Source organism: Protopterus annectens, chromosome 8.part0, assembly GCF_019279795.1.
Source record: "Protopterus annectens isolate FY-2018-M chromosome 8.part0, PAN1.0, whole genome shotgun sequence".
Classification (NCBI taxonomy): domain Eukaryota; kingdom Metazoa; phylum Chordata; order Ceratodontiformes; family Protopteridae; genus Protopterus; species Protopterus annectens.
This window is the reverse complement of record NC_056741.1, coordinates 1,849,018,399-1,849,043,257: the sequence shown is the minus strand read 5'-3', so window position 1 is coordinate 1,849,043,257 and position 24,859 is coordinate 1,849,018,399. Positions and strand designations below refer to the sequence as shown.

The 24,859-nt window shown below is 37.3% G+C and overlaps 1 protein-coding gene across 2 annotated transcripts in view; it reads right to left on the bottom strand.

The window, feature by feature from the left end:
- The window catches only part of SMPD3 (sphingomyelin phosphodiesterase 3), a 1,377,949-nt gene that overhangs the window by 305,363 nt on the left and 1,047,727 nt on the right, over window positions 1–24,859 (bottom strand). For both annotated transcript variants that reach the window (XM_044081341.1, XM_044081340.1), the window contains one exon: window positions 19,154–20,761. In XM_044081341.1, coding sequence (XP_043937276.1) covers window positions 19,154–20,494 — 1,341 coding nt within the window. In that variant the 5' untranslated portion in view covers window positions 20,495–20,761. The remainder of the gene's footprint in view (window positions 1–19,153; window positions 20,762–24,859) is intronic.

Sequence of the window (24,859 nt, the reverse complement as noted above, 5' to 3'; positions counted from 1 at the left end):
CTCTATACCTTATATTTAATTTATTTCAATTACTAAATCTGTGTTGCCTTTCTGAATATTAAACTTTAAGACATCACTGTTAAATTATAATAGTAATAATTATTTGTTCCATTGTCTTCTTTTATTGAAATATCACTTAGTTATTCTACCAAATAGATATATTTTAAAAGTTTAGGGAATTCCAAAGTATCCCATCTGACACCTCTCCATTGTTATTGAAATCTAGGAATTGTTGAATTTCTTTTAAAAATTCATTTAAATTATGTTATCAATAATAAACTAAATTCACTGGTTTAAGGTTACTTACATGAGGGATAGCATTATGGTCAGATACACTATATAGCACCACCATTACTTTTTCTAATCTAGAAACTAAATCACTTATAATGTATTCTTTATCAATTCTAGAGTGCATGCCAAATCTATAAGAATAGTGTGTATAAAATAAAGAGTTAGTTTCTGAGAAACAATTGAGCGGGTTAAGGTTTATTACTTCAATAAATTGTAATAGTGCCTTAGCTGTTGCAAAGATTCTGGGTCCATTATTTGCACTAGTGTCTGCTTCATTCAAGACAATTGAAATCAGGAGGTATAATAAGACTTCCTCTCATATTAGATATTACAAGATGTAAATAATTCTTAAAACATTTTATCCAGTTTCTGGAATCCAGTATATATTTGCTACAGTATATAATTTCCCTTGAAATTCAATTGCTACAATATATAACAGTTAACGCTATATGAATCAACAATCTTAGGCTTCAAAATAGTTTTTCCAAAGAATAGCAGTTCCTCTTTCTTTTTTTAAAGCATGAGCTAACTAAATCTGTATAGTTTTTTGACAGTAATACATTGATGTAATTTTGAACTGTCTTGTAAAAAATGTTCTTTATTTATATTTAAATACTTTCGTAAACTATCTCTTTTGTCACCACTATTAAAACTATTAACATTCAATAAATCATATAGCAAATGGGACATAGTAAATTCATACAAAAAAGATAATATTTGGTATTAATCCTAGGAGAAATTATTTGCTTAATTGAAAAATGAATCCAAGAATGAAGAAAACACACCAAATAAACAAAGATGAAAATATAATGATTGACAGAGACACAAAGCAAAAAAATATTATTAAATATAATATAATATAATATAATTTATTTTAATAATAATAATAGTATTAAAATTACTATAAACCAATAACCTATCATGGAACTTGAAGTTCCTAAAGAAGTTATAAAACCTTGGAAATCAACAATCAAAACGAAAAAACAAAGCAGTAGTATCCAAGGAATTGCCAGTATCCACACGTAGTTCAATTCACTTCATTTTAGCAAAATACAAGCAGTTGGTTAAGCGCTTTCATCTAACTAAAAAGATTTCATCAGAACTTGTATTTGAACTGCTTGTATTTTGCTAAAATAAAGTGAATTGAACTATGTGTGGATACGAACTTGAAGTTCCTAGTTTGAAAAGAAATCCCAATTCAGCTATCAGTTGTGATTCAGTAATATGAGCTTTCAGTCAGTTATGTTCAGTGATTTGATTCAATCAAATGGCATAGATTATCATGCTATTACCATACAAAGTATGGGAAAGGCATGAAACTACTGGTTGCCATTCAGTTACACAAAAACATAATTCCATCTCACCCTTATCCTTGCTAGACTGCACTATTACAAACACTTAAATGCATTCAATGAAATGCTTCAGAGCTACAAATCAATATTTAATGCATTAAGTCTATGTCACCCATTAAAACTAGGGGCAGGGGGGTACATATCTAGCTATGTGTAGACTGGCAAAAGCATGAGACATGGGTACCAACTACACCTCCTTCTTTTTGTTTTGGTAATTATGAAGCTGACCTATGCACATTAATAGAGGAATTCAAACTACGTGGAGTCAGTGAGGAGGCCCAAACAGAAGGTAAATCTGTTTATAGATGACTCAGTTGTCTTGGTATGAAATCCAGATGAGTCATTAGGTCTTTATGTGAGGACCTTAGGAATTCTGGTGAAATCTTAGGGTGTGTTCTTAATAAGGACAAGACTAAATCTTAGCTTTTTGTCACATATTTTTGACCAAACAAGAGAAAAGGTTAGATTTATCTGGAATGACAAATATTTTAAATACTTCAGCATTCTGCTGACAATAATTGGTGTGCTCTGGAGATTAACTGAGGATATATTGACCACTGCAAGCTATTATCAGTGCTGTCAGAACAAACAGTCATGGGAATCAGGTTATCTCTTTCCCAAGTTAGTCTTTTGATCTAGTTCCTTGTTTGTGGCCATCCTTAGCAGGTGGTTTAGAGGTGGCATAAGAAGATCCTGAAATATATCTAGTGATCACAGAAGCTTAAGTTAGCAGCAAAGTTACACTAGGGTCCATCTACATCTGGGGTTTATCTATTATGAATTTCTAACTTTGTATCTTGGTTGTTGAATTAAATGCGTGGGTATGGGTGTTGCAGTTAATACTTATCACCAGATGCTGAGGAAAGAAATAAAACTGTATATGTATCCTACTTGTTTGCTGAGATCCTACTAGAGCTTGTTGCAAGCAGTTGAGTTTCCTTGCCACACCAGTATGCATACATATATAATATATATGAAGATGGAGTAGACAGTGTGCCAGTCAGTAGTAATGGATTTATTTATTTAGTATTTACTGACTGGGTAGGTACACTTGTTTGAGAACACTTTTTGGAAACAGTGCATACTATCATGGCAAGGAAGAACAGTTAACAGCATCATTACAGCAGACAATAAAAAAGAAACAAACATTTTTCTAAATAATGACAAAGATTGGAACCATAGCTAGTCCCCTAACTCTAACTAGCACTCCCCTCAACTTTGAATCGAGATGCAAAAAATAAGCTCTTCTGATCAGAAATTGTAGCACCCTGCTTGCTAGAAATGCAAAAAAAGTAGCTTGCTACACTTAAATTATCACACACTTTGAAGCGTCTTGTCCTGCCGTAACTACAAAATGTAGCAGTATTGTCCTCCTGTTCCTTCTTCAGCTGACAATTAAATCCCCCTGTCAGATTGTGCATAGAGCAGCTACCCCCTCCTTCCTGCCTTAGTTACCTTTGTTTTTAAAACGATAATGATACAGATAAGTGCACAAGAACATATACAGTATAGAACGTCAACAAGGCATACAGGTAAAAATACAAGTTTTTACATGAATTATACTACTGTTATCTTTTGTACAATAAATTACCTTGTGTGGACGTAGCAGCAAAACTATATACATTTACAGTTAAATAACTCTGGCAAGAATGATCAATTTACAAACATAGGTCCTGTTTGTACCTGGATCTATAGTAAGTTTGGATGAACATCAATGATATATTTTTCCTTATTTAACCTTGTCTATTGGAGGAAGTACACTTGCTTTATACTTTTGTTTGTTAAAATTACTTGTTATATGTTTGATCAACATTATCCTAGCTGATATAACTAAACATCATTAGTAATCCATTCTTATATTTCTCTTACTTTAATTGTTGCTGTAACCATTGGACCTTTTCTCCCATGGCCTCCGCTGAAAAGTGGTTCTCATACCTAGCTTGACTTTCCTGGTAAACAAATGTAAATAAATATGTAAAATTGTTCTGAGTGTTTTTTTTTAATTTTTAGTATCTCTAATGTACTTTGGAGGTTGTTCCAGGTTTGCTGAACAGCCTTAGTGTAGGCTTATTCTGCCATTATTGTTGTAAAATGTTGTTTAGTCAGAAGTATACTAGTTTGGTATTGTAGATAAATGCTGGCTATAAATTTGTTATGTAATAGGGGTGGAGCAATAATTGTTATTTATTACTCTGTAGGTTAAGATATTTAATAGGAGAGTGTTTTTCTACTGTAACTGGAACGCTGCCTGAACTTTTTATTGTGATGGAGTGGTGTTCATTTGGAGGTCTAAGATGTATACATCTTAAAATCTTATTTGTTTTCTGCAATAATTTTATTTTTGTGGTGATTGTATGACAATAAATTGTACGGTTTATTTTAGTGTAAGAAGAAGAATTTTATTACTATAGATGTTGTGGCTTCTGTGGTATATAGGTACAATGTACTTCTAGTTGATTTAGGATGGCTTAGTTGTGCCATCAGAAACACCTACACTTAATCTTAAAGGTTGCATACCCACAGCTGACTAGAAATATGGAATTCTGTGCCCAGAATGGGGTTTCCAGCTTTGAGAAATATGGACTAAAACTGTTTAACATCACAAGGGAGTTTGATATCCCTCTAAAATCTTTCACAAATATCCACATATTTTTAATTTTTAATGACAAGAAGCAGTAAGAGTTTAGAGGCTCAAGGGTGGCAGTGGAAGCTGTAGTCAGACATCTCAAATAACAAATTGATGTCTTGTTTCACTTAGCCCTTGTTATACTATCATCCACTGAAGGGTGGGCAAAGGGGGCAGACACCCTGGCTGGGCACAAGCTAAGGGCTGTGATCAACACTGCTGAAGAGTGTTGATTGGTTCCTGTAAGTCAATGGAACGTGAGTAGCTGGACAAATATACATCACTAAATGTGATAAGTTCATAGTATTTTTTCTTGTCTTGAGCTTTGGTTGAAAAGTATCAATTTGGAGACTGCACAGGTTGCCAGTCAAATTAGACTCAGGTCTGCCTTTAAGCTAGTGACACATTAGAGGTCTTGGGAAAAGTATGACAGAATGATTTGCTGGAGTAAGGTAGTGTAGGTGGTTGATTCAGGTAATAGTCCTCAGTAGAAGGAAGGTTTTCATATGGAAGTTGCTGCATCAGTACATTCAAACTCCTGCCACAGCACCCCGAATGCACCTATCATAGTTTCATGGGCATATACTAGGCTAACGATTGCCAGAGCCTTTATAAGCCTAGCTGTGCAATTCAACCAAATTTTGTCCTTATGTATCATGAACATTTAATAGGAAGGGTATGTTAGTGAGGAAGTTCCTACAGGTTATGTGGGGGAGATATTAGTTTGAGCATTACTGTCTGCGTCTATCTATCAGAGACATAGGAGCCAGATCTGGGGAGAATTTCTGATTTTCCATTTATTGGTCAAGGTTACGTTTAAATAGGGTTAGGGATGAACTCTGCTTCACATGGCTGGGGATCCTGTTCCAGAGTATGGGAATCCTCTGAGATACAAATCTAGCTCACCAGCTTGTCTTACTTACATCACAAGCAAAATGTATATTCTTGGATCTAGTGGTTCTAATGCTTTTTGTTTTGTGAGTCTCCAAAAGGTCCATCAGAACTAGATCCAAGGATGTCCTGTATGTCAGGCACTATGACTACCTGTCATTGACTCCTTTATTCTGGAGGTACATGGAAGACAGCCTGAGTCTAAAAGAGCTATGTTATTATCAGACAGGGATAAAAGACTTTGCGATAGCTATGTGGAATACATCATTTAACAAACTGAAATGATTACTGCTCTGCTCAACTGCCTGAGGTCCCGGAGAAAGAAATATGGTTGCAGGTCAGAAGTTTTCTATGTGGTATTCTATCATTGTCATTTTGCAGACACTTGCATCGTGGTCCATCTTATAAGGATTGCTGCATCATATTCTAACATTGTAAGACAGCCACAGGTTCATCAAGATTTTAAAAAATGATTTGAGAAAGAATTCCATTAAACATCCAGTTGCCAAATTAAAAATTCCATATAAAAACTACCCTGCAGTGCAAATTAAATTCATTGCAGCAAGACTGCATGGTTTATCCAAAACTGTATACAAAGGACCTGCTTTTAGTTAATCATACCCATTCCCAAAACTTCAAATGAATTAAGTCTGACATGAAATGAGTTATACTTGCTAGAATTTTTACAACCCTCATGAACTGGGATAGTTATTTGCTCCAAGGCTTAGGAACAGTTATTTATAGTAAAGACTATCCAAAGGAATGGGCAGGATGTCAAATACTGTGACCGAACGAAACAACCAACATGTGTCGTTTTATTAAATTTAATAGTTGCAAAGATGAGACGTACAGTAGTGCCCAAGAGATTATTAGTAACTTTTGTACCAGTTTCCCCTTCTTAATCCTGCTCTTCTCCCTCCTAACCCTGTTGTAAATAACCTATCAAATGATCTGGGCCTTAGAAACTATAAAAGCCATATTATTATTGTTATTATTATTATTATTATTATGTTTATTATAATTATTATTATTATTACTACTACTACTACACTAATCTGCCTAAAGTTCCATCTGTAGGACTACATTCTGTTTCTTAGAATAGATGGTGTTACTGTTATATCTAGCTACAGTCTATATTAAAATACTTTCACACTCATAGCCACAAGCTGTTTCTTGATGAATGAAGGCAAATTATGGGAGTTTTAAATAAACTGCATTTTATGCTAGCACTAGTGTTTTTTAGTTTGTTTCTAGGATGAGGTCTAGTGTCTCTCTGCCATGCCCTGTCATTCACAATGTGTTTGGTTTATTCACAGGCTCTATCTTTTAAATTCCTGCTCAACATCTTAATAAGGTGCTTTTTTTTCACTTACAAATGTGCGTTGCATTATACAGGTGCTATCACCCCACCTCCTCTAATTCATTATCTGTATACCCATTCTCACCTTCCCAACTCTTCCATTGTTACTTGTAGGTTATACGTTTCTGTTCACACTTCTCCATATGTCCTTCACTCCCACTTTACTGCCAAACTTTCACCTCTTCCTCTAAAACCCATTTCTTGCTTGCCTGTTCTTTAGTGAAAGTCTACCAAGTATTGTTAGTTAATCAAAGATTCTGCCTTTTTTTTTTTTTCTAATTGCTATTAGTTGCTGCAGTAAGCATATTTTATCCCTTTTCCATTGACAATGGAGAGATTTTTGTCTATTTGTACATTGCTAGCATTTTCCAAGTGGAATACCAAGTTAAATGGGCAAAACATCAAGTTTACTACAATTGATATTGCTGTTTCCCACTCTGGGTAATTGTATGCCAGTTTAATGTACTAAATGTTTTTCTATATTTCTTTTTTTTTTAGGCAGAGAGAGAGAGATTGATCATTTTTGGTCAGTGCTCTATCCCAGTTAATAAATTCAAATAAATATATATATATATATATATATATATATATATATATATATATATATATATATAAATAAATAAAGTTTTGTGACCATCAATCTGTACTCCATATAAAACATCCATTCCAAACTACTTACTGTTTTTGCTTTATTGTATATGTATTATTAATAATCTACAAATAGTCAAAGTATAGTTACTACTGTTACAGATATAGATGTGCAGTTCATTAACTGTTGCTTATTTACTTCAGACACATACTTCATTTTTATTGTCATAGTATGCACTGCCTTTTCATATCTGTGTATACTCGTGTCTTTTGAAACTGTTGTGCACTTTTTGTTAGTAAATCATGTATATCTGAAGCTTGTCTCCATAAACCCTCACTGTAGATAAGATTCTTCCCACTTTTGTCTTTGAGCCAGCAAATGACAACTAAATAATTAAATACTTTTGACATTGGCAAGCGTAAGTGTAGAGAAACTCGAGGTCTGCATAGTATAACAGGGGAAATACATAAGCAACTGAAGTGTGACCTCCTTCTTCACTCATCCCAGCTGTAATCGGTGTCCCCTGAATAAATGTTTACCATCCAATCCTGGTAGAAAAAGAGGCAGAGTTCCTTACCTAACCTCTCACTTATTGTTATATTTGCTTACTCTCAGCCATCCAATCTCAAAATTGGAGGCTATTCCCAGTTCTTACATTAAGACCTTCCTCCAAGCTAACTATCGTCTCACGGCTGATTGCACTCTTTAACCACTAACACATGGGCTACTGAATCAAGGCTAGCTTCCAACCAATGGAATGCAGACTATCTATAAATGGCTTACCCAGCATGTTGATGGATTGTGACTCCCCCACGTCTGGTAACATATACACGCCACACTCCATTCTCTGCCCTTCATATTGAGCAGACCTAGTATGTTGCTCTGGATATCCAGTACACTGCTAATAATAGATCTTGATGACCCCAAGAGCTTTGCTGTCTGGTTTGGTTCCAAACTGGGATAACTTCTGTAGGATTTTGACAAGGGCTCAGGATTCCTTCCATGCACCAAAGACATATGTAGGTAGATGCATTGGCAATGCATGAATTGCCCCTATATTTTTCTGTATAGTCTATGTGACTCTTATGGTGGAAAGACATCCTGTCTGGGATCATTTCTTGCTTGTGCTCATTGCTTGGGGAGTTTACCACCCCATACCCTGAAGGGAATAAAGCTAATACTGAAAATTAAATTAAAAAATACATATGAAATGAATGTGGTAGATTTTTATTTTATTTTTTTCATGAAGTATGCCTTGCCAATATTGTGCTGGATGAGATAACACCCTGCACTGGTGCCCTGACGTGGTCACATCATCCTCTACCTGGAAAGTCCATGAGCAATTCCCTACAGTTATTAAAATAGCCTCCTGGATGCTGATTGTCACTGTTCTTGAATCCCAGCCTTAGCCATTTCTATTTTCGTAAACAAGAGACAAAAATAATTTGTCCAAGTAAATCTATAACTTTTATATCATAAGCTGCATTACAGCAGTGCGCTCTTAATAAATTTAAAAAACTAGCTGATTTGAATAAAAAGTCCTAGTTTTAAAAGATTTAAAAAAAATACTTTCAAAAAAGCTCCTGAAATTATTGGACATAAGTCTAAATCAAATATTGCTGGGGTATCTTCAAAAAAACATTGCTTAATTAAAGCGGAGCATAACTTGAAGTAAAATATTAATTGAACACCTTTAATTAATGACACTTATTCTCTGTAAAGCTAGATAATTCCAGGACCTGAATATTTCTGTTTTAGCAATTAAAGCAGACAGCTTTACTTCACACTTCTGGATAATAAGCATATCCTTACGGAAATAGCTTGAACCCAAAGGAATTTTCTTAACTTGAGTTTAATGTTTGTGATGTGACGATACACAATCACTTCAGCATTTGAGATAATCTGTATTCCTCCTTCTTATTAGTGAAATTAATACTATGTATATGCCACATCAGATATAGCACAGCAGGTATTTATCAAACTTTAGAAAAACACAAAAAATCATGCAGATGCTAAAAGTAAATAGTATATTTTAAACTAAACAAAACCTCCTGATCAGGAACCTATCGTGCTGTCACAGATAAACTTCCATCTACAAATGCACTAAAAATAAGACACACTGCCACTTTGTATGTGGTGTGTGGTGTGTGTGTGTGTGTGTGTGTGTGTGTGTGTGTGTGTGTGTGTGTGTGTGTGCGTGCATGCGTGCGTGCGTGTGTGTGTGTGTGTGTGTGTGTGTGTGTGTCTGTGTGTGTGTGTTTGTGTCTTTTGAAGACTAGAATCTCATCCAGCATTAGGTCCAAGCCCTATTCCCACTCCGATAGGCTCATAGACCCTGACATGGTAAAATATATATTGGCAATGAATGAATGAATGAATAAATCTTGCTTGTTGAAGAACTTTCTATTACATGGTCTCAGTCACTGTACCTCTCCCTACCTATTTGTTTTGGTTAGGTTCATCTTCCTTTGGTTATTTGGACTTCAGGGTGTTGTGAACTTTTATGCTCCTCTCTCTCCCTCCTTAAAGGCAAATAAAATAAAGCTGCAGCCCAAAGCTCAAAATGAAAGGATGGTCTTTTTATTCCACTGAATTCACGCATTTAGTTGAAACAAACAGACACACTTTTAAGCTCTTCCTCAGATTTAGCACTGAATGTAGCATTATTTACAGTGACTGTCTAACACAGATAGGTATAGAGACATGCACTAAATACACATTTTGATAACCCAAAACAAACATAAAAAAGAGCCACTAAGATAAACATAAAAAAGAGCCACTAAGATAAATCATAAGGGTTTTATGTTAATATGCACCTGTAGAAAGCACAGTTAACGTATATTCCAGATATAAAAAGATGGAAAAATATCATCATTATAAACTAGCAACTCTCAAAACAGTGACTGTGTTCAGCATTAAAATATACCCAACAAAGTTCATAGGTTCATGGGTAGGTACTAGGCTATTGGCCCTAGGGCCTTTTTTAAGCCTAGCCTATAAGGTACCCCGGCTTTCGGCAACAAAGACAATTATTTTCCTGTGCCCCTGTCGAGCAGAGCCACGGAAGTGGTCCTCGGGGTGAATTTCCTATATCCCATCCAATCATTAAGATTTTTCTTGAAGAGTGCTAATGAGGAGCTTTGTTTGATATAGATAGGCAGTTTGTTCCAGAGTATGGGAAGTCTCTGGGACAGAAATTTATTCCTCCAGCATGTTCTGTTTATTGTGGTGACAAGGTTTAGGTCCCTAGAGCGTGTAGCTTGGAGGGATTGGGATTTCTTTAAGTGGAGCATGTCCAACAGCTCTGGGTTTGACATAGCTTTGTATGTTAGGCAGAGATCGCCTCTGATTAGGCGATATGTGATGGAGTAAAGCTGGAGTTTTTTGAGACGGTCTGCGTAGGGCATCTGTTTGAGGCCAGTAATCCTCTTTGTGAAGTATTTCCGCATCCTTTCTAGCTGTTGTAGATGTCTTGTGAGGTACATACCAAAAGGGGCATTTATAATAGGTCTAATGAGTGATGAGTAGAGGGGAACAATGACCTCTTTTTTCCTGGATAAGAAACCTTTTGTGATGAGGTGTGTCATGTAGAAGGATTTCCTGACTACTGTGGTGATGTGATTATCAAAGGAGAGACTACTGTCCACCTGTGTCCTAAGGTCTCTTATCACACTTTCAGTGTTAAGTAGACTACCGCCTATGTGGTAGTTCATGGGTACAGAGTTTTTACCAAAAGGGATGACAATGCATTTTTTGGCATTAAGCTTCAGGCCATGGCTTTGACACCAGGCATCTGTCTCAGTGAGGCTCTTTTGTAGGATGTCCACATCATTAGGAGTTTCGATTATAGCTCCTAGTTTGCAGTCATCTGCGAACTTCATTAGCCAAAGACCTTCTGTGTTAGCCTGTACTTCTGAAAAGTACATACCCAACAGGAGAGGACCCAGGACTGAACCCTGTGGTACTTCACTTATCACTGGTCTGAAATCCAATTTGGAGTCTGCTACTTTCACAGTGTGGGTTCTGTCAGTGAGCCAGTTGGCAACCCACCTTGTGACATAGGGGTTTATACCTAGTTTAGTGAGTTTATCTATAATTCCAGGGTGGGGGATGGTGTTGAAAGCCTTGGCGAGATCTAGATAGGCTGTGTATACCACCTTACACTTATCTACGGCTTTGGTGACTGCTTCAAAGATGTCTATCAGGTTTAGGAGACATGATCTGCATTTACAAATCCGAACTGGGTGGGGTCCAGCATTTGGAGACTATCAATGTCATTGTTTATAAGTTCCAGGATGATACATTCCATAGCCTTGCAGACCAGGGTCATCAAGCTAATGGGGCAGTAGTAGTTCCCAGGGTCCATGGTGGCTCCCCCTTTATGGAGTGGGATAACCATCACTGTGCGCCATTCGGTGGGCACAAAGCCTGAGGTGAGGCTATGATTGAACATGGTACTTAGGTGGGGTGCCAGTTCGTTCTTTAGTTCATGTAGAACACAGTCTGGGATGTTGTCAGGTCCCATGGATGCTGTGCTCTTCGCTTTGGAGAGTGTGTTTTTTACCTGTGCAGCCATGATTACAGGAACTTTTCATTCTTCCAGTATAGAGATGGGCCCTTTAGGGGGTGAAAGGGAGGAAAAGTTAGCACTGAACCTATCTGCCAGGATATTGGCAATATCAGTTGGTTCTGTATATTTAGTGCCACTGTGCTGTAACTCAGAGCAGATCTGAGTGTTGCCATTGAAATTCTTGGCATAGCTATAGAATGCTTTGTGGTTGTCTTTAGAATCAGTGGTGATTTTGTTTACATAACTAGCTTTGGAGGATTTTATGAGGGATCTCAGCTTTTTACAGAGGTTGACCAGGCAGTTCCTCCAATCATGGGATTTTACTCTTTTTTGCAACAGTTTATTTCTTCTGTTGTAGAGTTTGTTTATGGCAGGGGACCACCAGATTGGCTTCCTTTTTTGGAGGATAGCATCTTGGTTCTGTTAGGGATTGTATGCTCCATGCACTCGTGTAAGTGCTTATAAAGTGCATTTGTGTAGGATTCAGCAGTCTTACCTCTATTGTCCATCTGCATGGATGTCGTGAAGTTTGCCCCTTCTGTCTTAAGAAGCATGAAGTTTGCTTTGGAGACATTTTTACTGTGGTTTCTCTAATCGGGGGTGGGGCGGGATGTGGATGTCTAGGGTGATTAGCTTGTGGTTGGATCTGACCAATGAGGAATTGATCTGGTGTGGAACATGTTGCCCATGTTAGTAATGACCAGGTCTAGGATATTGCTGCCCCTGGTGGGGGTGTGGATAAGTTGATCCATGGTGTTGGAATTTATGAATTCCAGAAAATGTAGAGCAAAACAGTCGGTACATGAGTAGTTTTCTCAGTTAATGGTGGAGTAGTTGAAATCACCCATTATTAGGGTGTTAGGTTGTACCCTAATATTTTCCAATGTATCAAGAAATGAGGAGTGGAAATCCTGGGGCATGGTGGGGGATCTGTAGAAAGCTACAATTTGGATTGCGGTCTTGTCCAGAGTTAGTTGCACTTGGATAATCTCGGATGCATTATACTGAGCAACAAGCCTGGAGGTGTGAATATCCTTAATGAATATGGACACACCTCCGCCTTTAGTGTTTCAGTTCAGGTTAGGTGGCCGAAAGGTGTGGTATGAATTATAGCCTGGTAATGCAGGGGTGCTCTCTGAAGATTTGAACCAGGTCTCTGTCACTGCACAGACGTCAATATTCTCCATTTTAAAAGTGCCTTGAGTGAGTGCATTTTGAGGTTTAGACTTCTAGCATTGAGTAGCATTACCCTCAGATTTTGCTTGCTTGTACCTGTTATGGTGATGAGTTTGCCATTCCTGTTCTGGCTTGCCTGGTCCTGATAGTAAAAGCAGGAGGCATACAAATAAATTCAGGTCCATTCTCACTCCAAAGACTACAAATAATAACTTAAATCATCCTTGTCCCATAAATACTTAAATTAAAAAGACAACCCTTTGGGCTCATGAGCACAGCAAACCTAAAAGGGTGCAACTGAAAGTGTGGCTATCATGCCTATATCCCAAAATATCAGCTTTAACTGAAACTTGACTTAGGAAAGATAGCTGGATGTCCCCCTGTATCTCTCAGAAATATCACAATAATGTTAACAGAAGATGTTGGAGAATAGCTGTGAAAAGAAAAGAAAAGAAAAGAAAATAGCATATTTTCAACGATTGGAATTTCAAGAGTCCAAGTATGGTAATGCTATTATAAAATATTACAAACATTATTATAAAAACATTATACCAAGATTGATAAATCTGCATTCATTTGAAAGCTTGGCAAAGACAGTTGAGGGGGAACAGCTGCGTATAAATCTGTTATGTTTTACAATGGCCTTTCATATAGAACATGTACTACGTAAGTTACTAAGCATGTGTTGCAGTGAGCGACTTCCATTACGTAACCATGAGAAGAGGAAGTAGTAGATCGTAATACAGAGACAGAGAAAAAGTAAAAGTGATGGACTGTGATAGAAAGTCATGGAAAGATAATAACAGTCTAGAGAGAAGAGGGACTGTTGTGAAGTAAGGCAGAGAATAGTAATAGTCCTGGTTAAGAGCTGGTAGGGTATTAAGCAGGTTCAAAGACAATTATATATGGCTATCATAAGGTTCATATTAGAAGTATAGATGTGGGGTGATGAGCATTGTCACAAAACAATGTATATGTCTGGGAGATGCTAGTAAAACTATTCAGGTTTTGGTGAAGTCTAGTTCTGGCATGTAGGATTCTGAGTGAAAAGAAATGGTTTGATGACATGGTAAGTTGAAGACTGCAGTGGCATTTATCCTGGATTATATACACAAGCAGATCTATTGATTTGATAGTTGAAGTTTTAGTTCTTTTTTTAATAACTGTATTTTGAATGGACATCAGCAGTATTGGGATGTGGCTCCATAGTTTAGCTACACTATTTGGATATAGTCACCTGCAGTATTCGATGATTTTGTTATAGTGATCTAGAACCTAAAATCCTATTGGGGGAGGAGTGCTCATTAAACTGTTAACAGCTGGGCAATTTTCTGGCTTATAAAGTAGTCTGCATATTGTAGTTAGCTGAAACAGGCTAGGTTTGTTAGTTCTAACCAGTTTACTTTTGTGAGGAACAGGTGTGTTCTGTTGTTATAGCTTACTGCAAATTTGGCTATTTAACATTGCCCAGGACTGGGCAGTTGTGAGACTAGAAGATTGCCATCTTTCTTCTGTACTGCTCCAATAAAAAGTAGAGGCTATCCATCTTATGGCTATGTCATTGATTTTATTTTTTACTCTGTATCATCTACTAAGTTTATGATAAGTTTCATTAAACTGTGTGGTTGAATTTCAACTGGAGATCTAATTATACCCAATAATCTTGGGTGGTTTACTTATTCTATTGTGATGTTGGCAAACACAACAGTGAACAGTGCTGTACTGGTCAGGCGGCACAGTGTCATTACAGATAGTGTTGTTGCCTCACAGCAAAAGGTTCACTGGTTCGATTCTCAGCTAGGGTGGCTTCTGTGTGGAGTCTGCATGCCCTCCCTGTGTTTGCATTTTCTCTGGGTGCTCCAGTTTCCTTCTACATTCCCTAGATATATAGTAGGTGGACTGAACACTTTAAATTGGCTGTAGCTGTTAATGAGCTTGTGAGTGTGTGATGTGGAAGAACTACCATGGCAAGGCTAGCCACTCGGTGGTGTAAACATTTCACTGTTGAAGTGACACCTCATGTTGGTGGATATATATATATATATATATATATATATATATATATATATATATATATATATTCTTTTTTTTTTAAGTTTTACATGCAGTCGTGAATTATTTAGCTATGCTTCAACTGATAAAGATTGTTGTATAAGGTCTTGGAGTTTAGGGATAGTTTTGGCAGAGCAGATTAGGGTTGAGTCACTTTTTTTAGCAGTTTAGAGGTCATTGATGAATATGCTGAAATGTATAGGGCCTGGTAAAGATACTTGAGAGGATATCAACTGTTACTGACAAGACAGCATTGCTCTTGCCTGTTACTCTCTCTACCATGTTCTATTCAGGTCCCCAGTCTATGTGATATTTCCTAGTTTCCTTCTTGTATTCATTTTTAGTCAGTTCTCTTGTCCTCTCTTTTCTTGCCAACACTGCTTGTTCCAGTTCCCATACTAGAGTCTTACTGGCTGTACCCACTTTTTTGTTGTTACCCAGGTGTATCTACCTGAGTTTGATACACCAAGAATGAGGATATAAAAAGTGTAAGACATCATTTTGATTCTTGTGCAAGATATTACTGAAGTGTTAATTCAATCATGGCTTGATTAAGGCCTGCAACTGTCTCAGGATATATACTCGTATCTACTCCATCTTGTTTAAGAGAAAATAAAGTTTGATATGAATGCTAGCAGAGAAAGGAACCATGTTGGATATAGAAAAGAGGAGAAAACGTACAATTTAAGTAAAACTAATATAAGACAACAATCCTGCTGCTCTTATCTTAACATTCAAGGCCTATATTTCCTAATTAAACTGATGAATGTCCTGTGCTTACGTTAAAACCAGAACACATTATATGCAGCAGTAGGTGCACAAACTTCAGAGGCAGAACATGTAAGTGTGCAAAAATTGGGCAGGTTGAAAGGATAATTTACCCAACATGCAAAAAATGGAGGTACAGCAACTTTACTAGAAGCTGATTCATTGTACAGCACTACTGTTTAATTCCAGTTTTAGCTCCGCTTCAGACACTTCTGGGATTATCAAAATAGCATTTTGTTCATTATCAGACACAGTGTGCCTCTGTCATCAGAACAATACTTTCATTTTCAACAATTACATTTGTTGTAACCAAACATTACTCTCTTCTAGACTCTAATTTGTTTATATAGACTTTTCCTCAGTTACATGTCATTCTGTAACTTGCTTTCATCCCATCACATGCGCTTTTGCTTCCTCAGATGTACATCCTGTAGCATCCCTTATGAAATCTTCAACACTTTAGTTTAAACCCACAGTTGCCTGCTCCGTGCAATGTTTTTCACCCCTACATCTTAAACATGGCTTCTATGCAGTTCTTTGTTATATAAATAGCTTGTTTTTTTGTTAGTTGTCTATGTATTGTTATAACAATTTCTACCTTTGCCCTGGTAAATTGTAGCAGTACACTGCATGGTGGCCTAATGGTAAGAGATCTAACTGTCAACTCCATAGTCTGCTGCTCAATCCTGTCTTCCACCCATCCTGTGTGTGGAGTTTATATGTGCTTCCTGTATCTATCCACTTTCATCCATCCTCTAAAAAACAGGCTACTTGATTGGCTACACTAACATGTTTGTATGTAGTATTTATTATTGTTCTTTTGGCTGAAAAACTTCCACAAAACAGACAGCATGCCCAAATAAATGATAAGCAATCAAATAATTTAAAATGCACAAAACACACACACACACACACACACACACACACACACACACACACACACACAGATAATGACACATGTCACTTCCATCCTGGTGCAGCAGCACACATTCTTTCCTCTGACAGAGTGCATCAGGTAAGCAAACAAGGTTGGGAAAGGGGAGAGTGTAACCACATGGTTATCATATACACACACAGACAAATAACATAGGAAATGCGACAGCATGTGTTACTTTTCATCCTGGTGCAGGAAACCATTCCTGCCTCCAAGACGGTACATCAAGTAAGCAAACAAGGAGGGGAAATGGGAGAGTGTAACTACATATATTGCTTAGACGCTTTTGAAGGCAAAGGCCATGTACCAAGGCTGTGGGCACAGTTCGGTCCTTTCTGACCATTATATACAGCATGTTCACTCCACAGACATGCTAATATATCTACTAATTCACAACCAAATCGACAGCACTTAGCACAGCAGCTTAACTCATTTATGTATGGTGCAATACTCTAATTCTTTGTGTCAAGCCTGACCATTTCTGTGTCTACTGAAGGCTTTGAAGTCATATGGCTTTGCAAACTAGTAAAAGTATGTTTAAAAAGATTTCTCTCATAGTTTAACTGGTACTATTAAATTCTGTGCCAGTCTATAAGGCTTTGCACCATTAGATTCAACAAACAGTCATGATTTTTATGATGTCTTGACATCAGTAATGGTGCAATATCTCCTTTTTTAGCACAGACAGCCTAGTCCTCTGTAGAAGGGTCTGGCAATTCATATGTGCCACATGAATGGCCATCTTGCAAATATGCATATGTTGTAGAGTATCCTTGTGCATCCACTGAAAATAGGCTCTGTCTCAGTCTGACTTTCTTGGTAAACAAATGTTAAATAAATAAAAATACTGACTCTTGCTCTTTTGGATGAAAACAGTGCATGGACCAGGTGCCTTCTGCAGTCACAACCACATTACCGCTTGTATATCTGTCATACTGAGAGAATGTTCTGGTATTCAGCCCCCAGTGCACACAGCGTACAACTTGTTTGCCTTTTTAAAGTACTTTTATTCATTTCCACTTCATTTACTGTATGAAAATTAAACGGCATTGCCTGTAAACACTTCTTTTGCAACATTATTTGAAAGCCTTAAGCATATTGAAGTCTTCTTTAGCACTTAATAACAGTCTTTCTGTTAGCAGATGTATGTGCATAAACCATGCTTTTTAGGATTTTGACTCAAGCTTCGCCTGGTGTTAGAATAAGTATCTTGTAATTAATTGTTCTACCTTTTATTTATGATTCTGGATTAATGTAAGTTTGCTATGAATTTGTGAGTTAACACATTATAAATAGTGTATTTTTACATTCTCTAACTTTGTTCAGTGTCTTTTTGCTGGTATGCAATTTATTTTAATTGTTTAATGTATGTCAAATGGGATAATGGAGTAATTAAAATAACTAATTTCCGCTCAAACCTTGGAAATTAATACAGAAAGTGACAAAACTTAGCATATGGAACAACAATATACCAAATAAGCAATAAAATATTGAGGCCATTGTCAGACAGCATTTCAGACACACAAAAGGCTTTCAATACACAAAAGAAAAAATAATTTGGCAATGATACCTCTCAAACTAAATCTAATTTAATAAAAGGTTTTGAATGTATACACTTTGCTAGTTAATTATTAGAAGTGACTTAGATTCTCACTCCTCCATCTCTTTAACTAAACATTATCTATGATGAAGTCTGTTAAAAATGTTCTGTATTTTTAGTCACATTTCATTCTAAATATCTTCCTTATTGTACAATGTTGATTCTTTACAATCTAATGTTATCATCTTTTATATTGACCATATTTTAATGGGTTCATCCTTCCATTTCCATTTATGTTCCCTTATCTCTTCTCTTTACATTATACCTTGTGCATTAATGAGAATGTAAAAGGAAAGGGGACACAAAATGCAAAGGTGGAGGATTCTGAACAGATGATTAAAGCATCATACTCTTCTTACTCTTACCTTGGCAAACAGGGCCCCCTTAGCTGCTAAGGAGTCAGAGACTTTCCCATTAGGAAAACAGTGATAATCCGCAGCCAGAATTGGGTAGCGGATTGCTGGCTATGCCCTTGCAACTCCCACTCTAATATCACCCACCCCATCCAACCACTACCTTTCTTTCCACCCCACTAACTACCTTGATTATAGCAAGCTCAGATGCTCATAAGCCTAGTACTTATTATACAGCAGGAGCTTCTTATTGTAACATTTGTTAATGTCTGTTATGTACTTCGCAGATAAAGAATCTAGTTGTCTGCTGATGTACTGTGTTCTTCGTCTGTAAATATGTTTGTAATTAATTGCTATGTTAATCAAATTGTTAATCGCTGTGTAATCCAATGTAACTACTGTCTGTTTATTTTAACTGTGGAGCTTTTTTCCCCGGGCTGCCGCTGAAAATGGACCTACGACCAGTCGGACACTCCCGGTCAACAAATGTAAATAAATAAATAAATAAATAAATGATATTGCTACTGAACAAGGTCAGAGTCTGAAAAAAAAGCTTGTTTAATTAAAGCATCATACTTTTCTTACTCTTACCTTGGCAAACAGGGCCCCCTTAGCTGCTAAGGAGTCAGAGCCTTTCCCATTAGGAAAACAGTGATAATCCGCATCCAGAATTGGGTAGCGGCTGGCGAAAAATAGGCCACTATTAAGAAACTTAAAGCTGCAGCAGCCTTGGCAGGCATAGACTCCAACATCATACAAAATATACTCAAAGTACTGGTGGAGCTGATCTTTCAACTTTTCAGCTGATCTTTTGTCGAATACTTCCTGCAGGCACAGAAAGTCCAAGTTGGCAGGAAAGAAAGCTGAGATCTCATGGTCAAAGGCCTCATCCATGTGCTTCTTTTTCCTACCTGCAGTTTTCTTGGCAAATGAGGTCTTGTAAACTAACTTGTTATTGATGATACTGGAGTCCGTTACTCCATCTCCAACACGACATTTTACCACAGATTCTGGAGAGGTGCTATGGCTGTCGAGGCTCCCTGTATCTGCTTCTTTTGGTCTATGGTTTGACATCTGACCCTTTTGGTCCTCTGCTTTGTTTTCCATACCATGTTCTGTAGAGCTACTAATCGCTACTTGAACAACAGATGCATCTGTTTCTGCATCAGACAATGCCCCAGTGTCCTCTGCACCAATACGTACAATGACTGCATTATCCTTCCCCTCATGCTGTTCTCCCCCTGATTTGGCTTCCCGATTTTCTTCAATATTGTTGGATCCAGTGTTTTCCTCTTTGTATTCCATTGAGGTTGTTCTCTTCATGCTAATACTAACAGATCGATTAGCCCCCTCACTGCCTTGTGGTGCTATTAAACTGCTGAAACTTGCAGCACTGATAGATGTATTTGTTGGTGAGTCTATGTATATCTTAATCTGTGGCCTGCTTGCTCCATTCCGGATACGTCGCCCAATTTCACGGGCTCTCCCCTGAGTGTCAGCAAGGTTATTAAATCTTGCCAAGGAATCTGGTAACAGGCATACATTGGCACTGCAGAAGCAGAAACTTTTAGCAGAGCTCGTTGCTTTCCATTCTGTGGACAGAATAGCCCCATTGCTCTGAGCTTTGTCCCTTAGCCTGGAGTAACAGTATGGCTTTCTGGCTGATTGAAGGGGGGCCCAGAAGAAGAACCCAATCAAGGCAAAAGGCAAGGAAGCCAAGAGTAAGGCTAAATAGATGGGAGTGGTGATAATAACACAAAGTACACGAAAATAACAGGGATCTCCAGATCTCTGGCGCTTCTCATAGGTCGTGTGGAGAAATGATGCCACAAGTCTGTCAGCGAACCAAAAAGTTGGGAAAATAAGAGCCCAGGAAAAAGAGTGCAGACCCCATAAGAAGCCATTGGGAAAGGGATATGTATACAAAACCATGGCAACACACTGATGACAACACCTCACTTCCTACTACATGGTGTGACTGCACCATCCAATCACAATTCTTCAAGGGAGGGCATGATATATGGTCTAGTTCCCAGGCATTTCACTTTTCCATTTTGTAAATATCACCACAGCAATATCGATTCAAAACATAAGACTCGAAAAATAAATCCAACTGCTGCAATGATGCTTTTCCAATTTTTCTATTCCCATTTTTGAATTGTGTCATGTGGTAGTTTTACTGGAAATAGTTGCTTCAATCTAAAACAAAAATAACAAGGAAAAGAAACTGTTATAAATTCTATCAATCAGATATAAACTGTTTCACAAAAAAGAGAAAAAAGTTATTAAGGAACCTTGGTTTCTAACAATTTTTTTAAGAAATCAGAACTTAAAATCAGCAAATCCAAATGACTAGACTCTGAAACATAACTCTAGCATGAAAGATCGTGTCCATTACTAAATAAATGTGTCTATTTTAAAGCTGCAGCAATCTCTTCCAACGTATGTTTTGTTACGGAATGTTATGTTTTTTCCAGTAGATGAGGTAGAAAGTCTGGTTTCAGCTTCTCAAAGTACCCAATAATACTACTAAAAATAAATAAATAAAAAGATTGGCTTAGCAGCTGAAAATATTCTGGCGGTACTAGATGAAGAGGAAATTTGTCAGTCCCATCATGTGGCCCTGACTGGCACAGTAAAAGTAGTTGCCACTTTTACTGGCACATTTTCAGTTTGGATGAGATTGTTGCTTCACCTTCCTCATGTTTACTAACTATACCTGGTTCTACCCTCAGTCCTGTACTTTACCTTCTGAAAAGCTCTTTTCTTAACAGTTCTGACAGTCACAGTCACTACATAACTTAACCATCTCTTTACCTAGCCTTTACTGGAACGTTAAGCTGCAAACACTCGCACACATTCTCCCATCCCTAATACCTACCAGCTTCCATCTTTTGACAAATGCAACATGGACATTAGATAAAAACACAATGCAATGTATTGGTCAAGTGAGCTGTAACTATATATAAGTGCACAAGCGAGCTGTAACCATATATGTGTGCAAGCGTGTGTGTGTGTGTGTGTGTGTGTGTGTGTGCGTGCGTGCGTGCGTGTGTTGTGTGTGTGTGTGTGTGTGTGTGTGTGTGTGTGTGTGTGTGTGTGTGTGTGTGTGTGTGTGTGTGTGTGTGTGTGTGTGTGTGTGTGTGTGTGTGGGTGTGTGTGTGTGTATGGGGGTGTGTGTGTGTTTGTATAAAGAGCTATTCTTGTGGGTAAGACAGGACCACATAACTTGGGAAGGGCCCGCCTTTGATTGCTTCATTACCATAGCTCTCAATTTCTTTGCTCCAGAATCAGGGACAAGGTCAAAAAGAGGGGGGGGGGGGCAAAGTCATGGACAATTTTTTTAAAAAATACTGTAATTCAATTTAAAAAAAGTTAATAGAAAAACATGCCTTGCAATAGCATGCATTTTCTGAACAATAAAAAGTATGAAATTCTGATGTTTGCCATTATTGACAGTAATCCTTGGAGATTTGCCAGAAAAGTCAAACATTTTCTAAAGAAGAAGGCAAAAATATTATGCAAAATCAGGGATATTCTGCAAAATCAGTAGCAATTGAGTGGCCTGCTCATCAGCAGTGCCAGTAAACTAGTCATCATTTGAGTTTCATTATGGCTATATACTATACTGAGGAATATGACTGATCTATTACATTTCTCCACTTTAGTGGGCTTAAACAGCTGGAAGGATAACCAAGGATGGTGACATCACATCAGTGCAAATGGGAGCAGGTGGGCACAGGCAATGACTACTGCAGGTTATGGGGGGAATGCTTTTTTTTCAATATTGTATGTTTATAGTATTTTTTCAAGTTCCATATTGCCAAATCCTCATCACTGGCAACTTTGCATATGCTTCTCATGTACAATGACAATAACACTTTAAGCAGTAGTAAAATGTTTCTGACTGATACTAGCATAACACCACAGTACATTTTCATCACACAGATGTATTCGGTTAGCTTGCACAAGGTAAGACCTCAAACAACTTATGGTTTGACGCAGCAGTTTTGAAAAAGTCCTTGTTGAGGACGAAAGTACTTAACTGCTTTACACCACCATGTTCGTTCATTGTGTCAATACATTTGGAGTTTGTTTGGTACCTGTTTGCCTTGTTTCGTATTTGAGGTGGGTCATTGCATGAGACCTCAAACACAATGCAGATAAGAGTAATATTAGCTTGTGCTGCTTATGTTGATGTTTATGCTTCACTAAACTGTTTTGCACTGATTTTCATAGAGTTTTACAAGGAAACTTTCTTACTTTTTACCATTCATTGAAGAGGGGAGTTATCTTCCTACACAAAGAAATCACTGCTAGTGCATGATTAAAAACTATACCAGCAAAGATTTTAAATAGTACACTCACACTATTAATACCTACTTGTACCCCAAGAAACACCATCAACTACCTGACACAGTATTCATATTAAAAAACTATTTGACTTTAGTACGGTCAATATATTGTGCAATCAGAATATTATGCAGTTGGCATAAAAGAGTAAAACAAGTTGACATTGTATACACTCAGCATTATACGTTATATGTACATACTCGCTCACTCACATATGACTGCAGTGGGTATCACTAAACATGATTCACGATGTGCTGAACACAACATACCCACAACCTGATTCAGTGCTACCATGAATGTTTGCTTATACACAAAACTTGAAAGTGTTTTTTAAAACAAAGAAAAATAAAAGAAATGGACTTGGTGAATGTTACGTTAAGCATTACTGCTACCCAAAAGTATATAAAGCAGTGGTAAACATGACAAGACTCAATGTAAGAAAGTGCAAGTGCTTACAAGTGGATGGGAAGAAAGTCTGCTGAATGTTACAGTGTCTGATATCATTAATGTGCACCTGAATGGGCAGGTGGGTAACATAAATATCTACCATAACACCTGTTTGAAAAAACAAACCAATACCCTCGAGCCAAGAAACACTGATAGGTTTTAACGTTCTTTATTTGAAGGTAAACGTTTTCGCCTCCGCTATGCAGAAGCTTCCTCAGAAGAAACACAATAAAAAATAAAAGCGCCACTTTTAAACAATAAAAACGTGATGTCACTTCCTTGGGAACATTGTTGCCAAGGTGAATCATACAAGGGGATATTCGCTCCAAGAGGATGTATATATATACAAATTTCTTAACCTTTAAAAATAAGTAAAAGTCAAACCAGATAAAAGCATATCGTTGCATTTCATTACATGTAATATTGTATGTAATAAAGTCACAATAATACTTAGAAAATGCACGTATCATAAAACATGTCATCTCATGTAACTTTTATATCTTAAAATAGAAGAAATGTTGCAACACTCATTCAAACCGGGGTATGAGTAAGCATCTACTCCAATTTGCCACTCTAATTCTCTAGTCTCTAAAAACAGAGACTGTGGTCCACCCCTGGGACCCATGGTGACATGTTCAATCCCCATAAATTCAAAACTATGTCCCATATTATTCAGGATGTGTTTAGATAATGCATTGTCAGTTTTTTTATTTTTTATAGAGTAACAATGCTGATAAATACGATCGCTGAACTTGCGGTCAGTTTTCCCTATGTAAAAGCAAGGGCAACAGACGCAAAAGGCAGCGTAAACAACAGATTTTGTGTTGCAGTTAATTTTTGAATGGATAGTGTATTTCCTATCCCTGATTATGAAAGAACTGCCCAATCTTAAGTATTTACATCTGTTGCAAAATCCACAGGGAACTGTGCCAACCTGCCTAGTGAAATGAGTTGGTGACCTGGATCGTTGCAATAGTTCCTTCAAGTTATTCCCCCTCCTGTAAACAACAGAAGGGTATGGGCCTAATTTTTGAAGTAATGTAGGGTTATTGTGAATAAAATACCAATTCTTTTTAATGATGGCCCAGATAGTACCAACGTGTTTACAAAATGTTAACACAAGACTAGCCTTAAAGTCAATTACAGGGGTACCAATAGTGGAAGTTATGTTATCACCCAACGGACCATCCAGTCCATCCATAGCTGGTGTGAGCCTTGAAGGGGTGAACTCATGAACATTATTAGATAGTAAGGGTTTGTAAAAACCATTTTCTCTTTTCGTAATGACCTCCTCAATCAGCTCGTCAATTAAAAGGGCAGGGTAACCCCTGTTACAAAACAAATCTTTTAAAAAAGCACACTCAAAGTTGAAAGCTTCCAGTGTGCTACACATACGCACAGCTCTTACCAATTGTCCCTTGACAATTGATCTTTTTTGTTTGGGCGGGTGGTTGCTGGAGTAGTGTAAGAAGGCATTGCAATAAGTTGGCTTCCTAT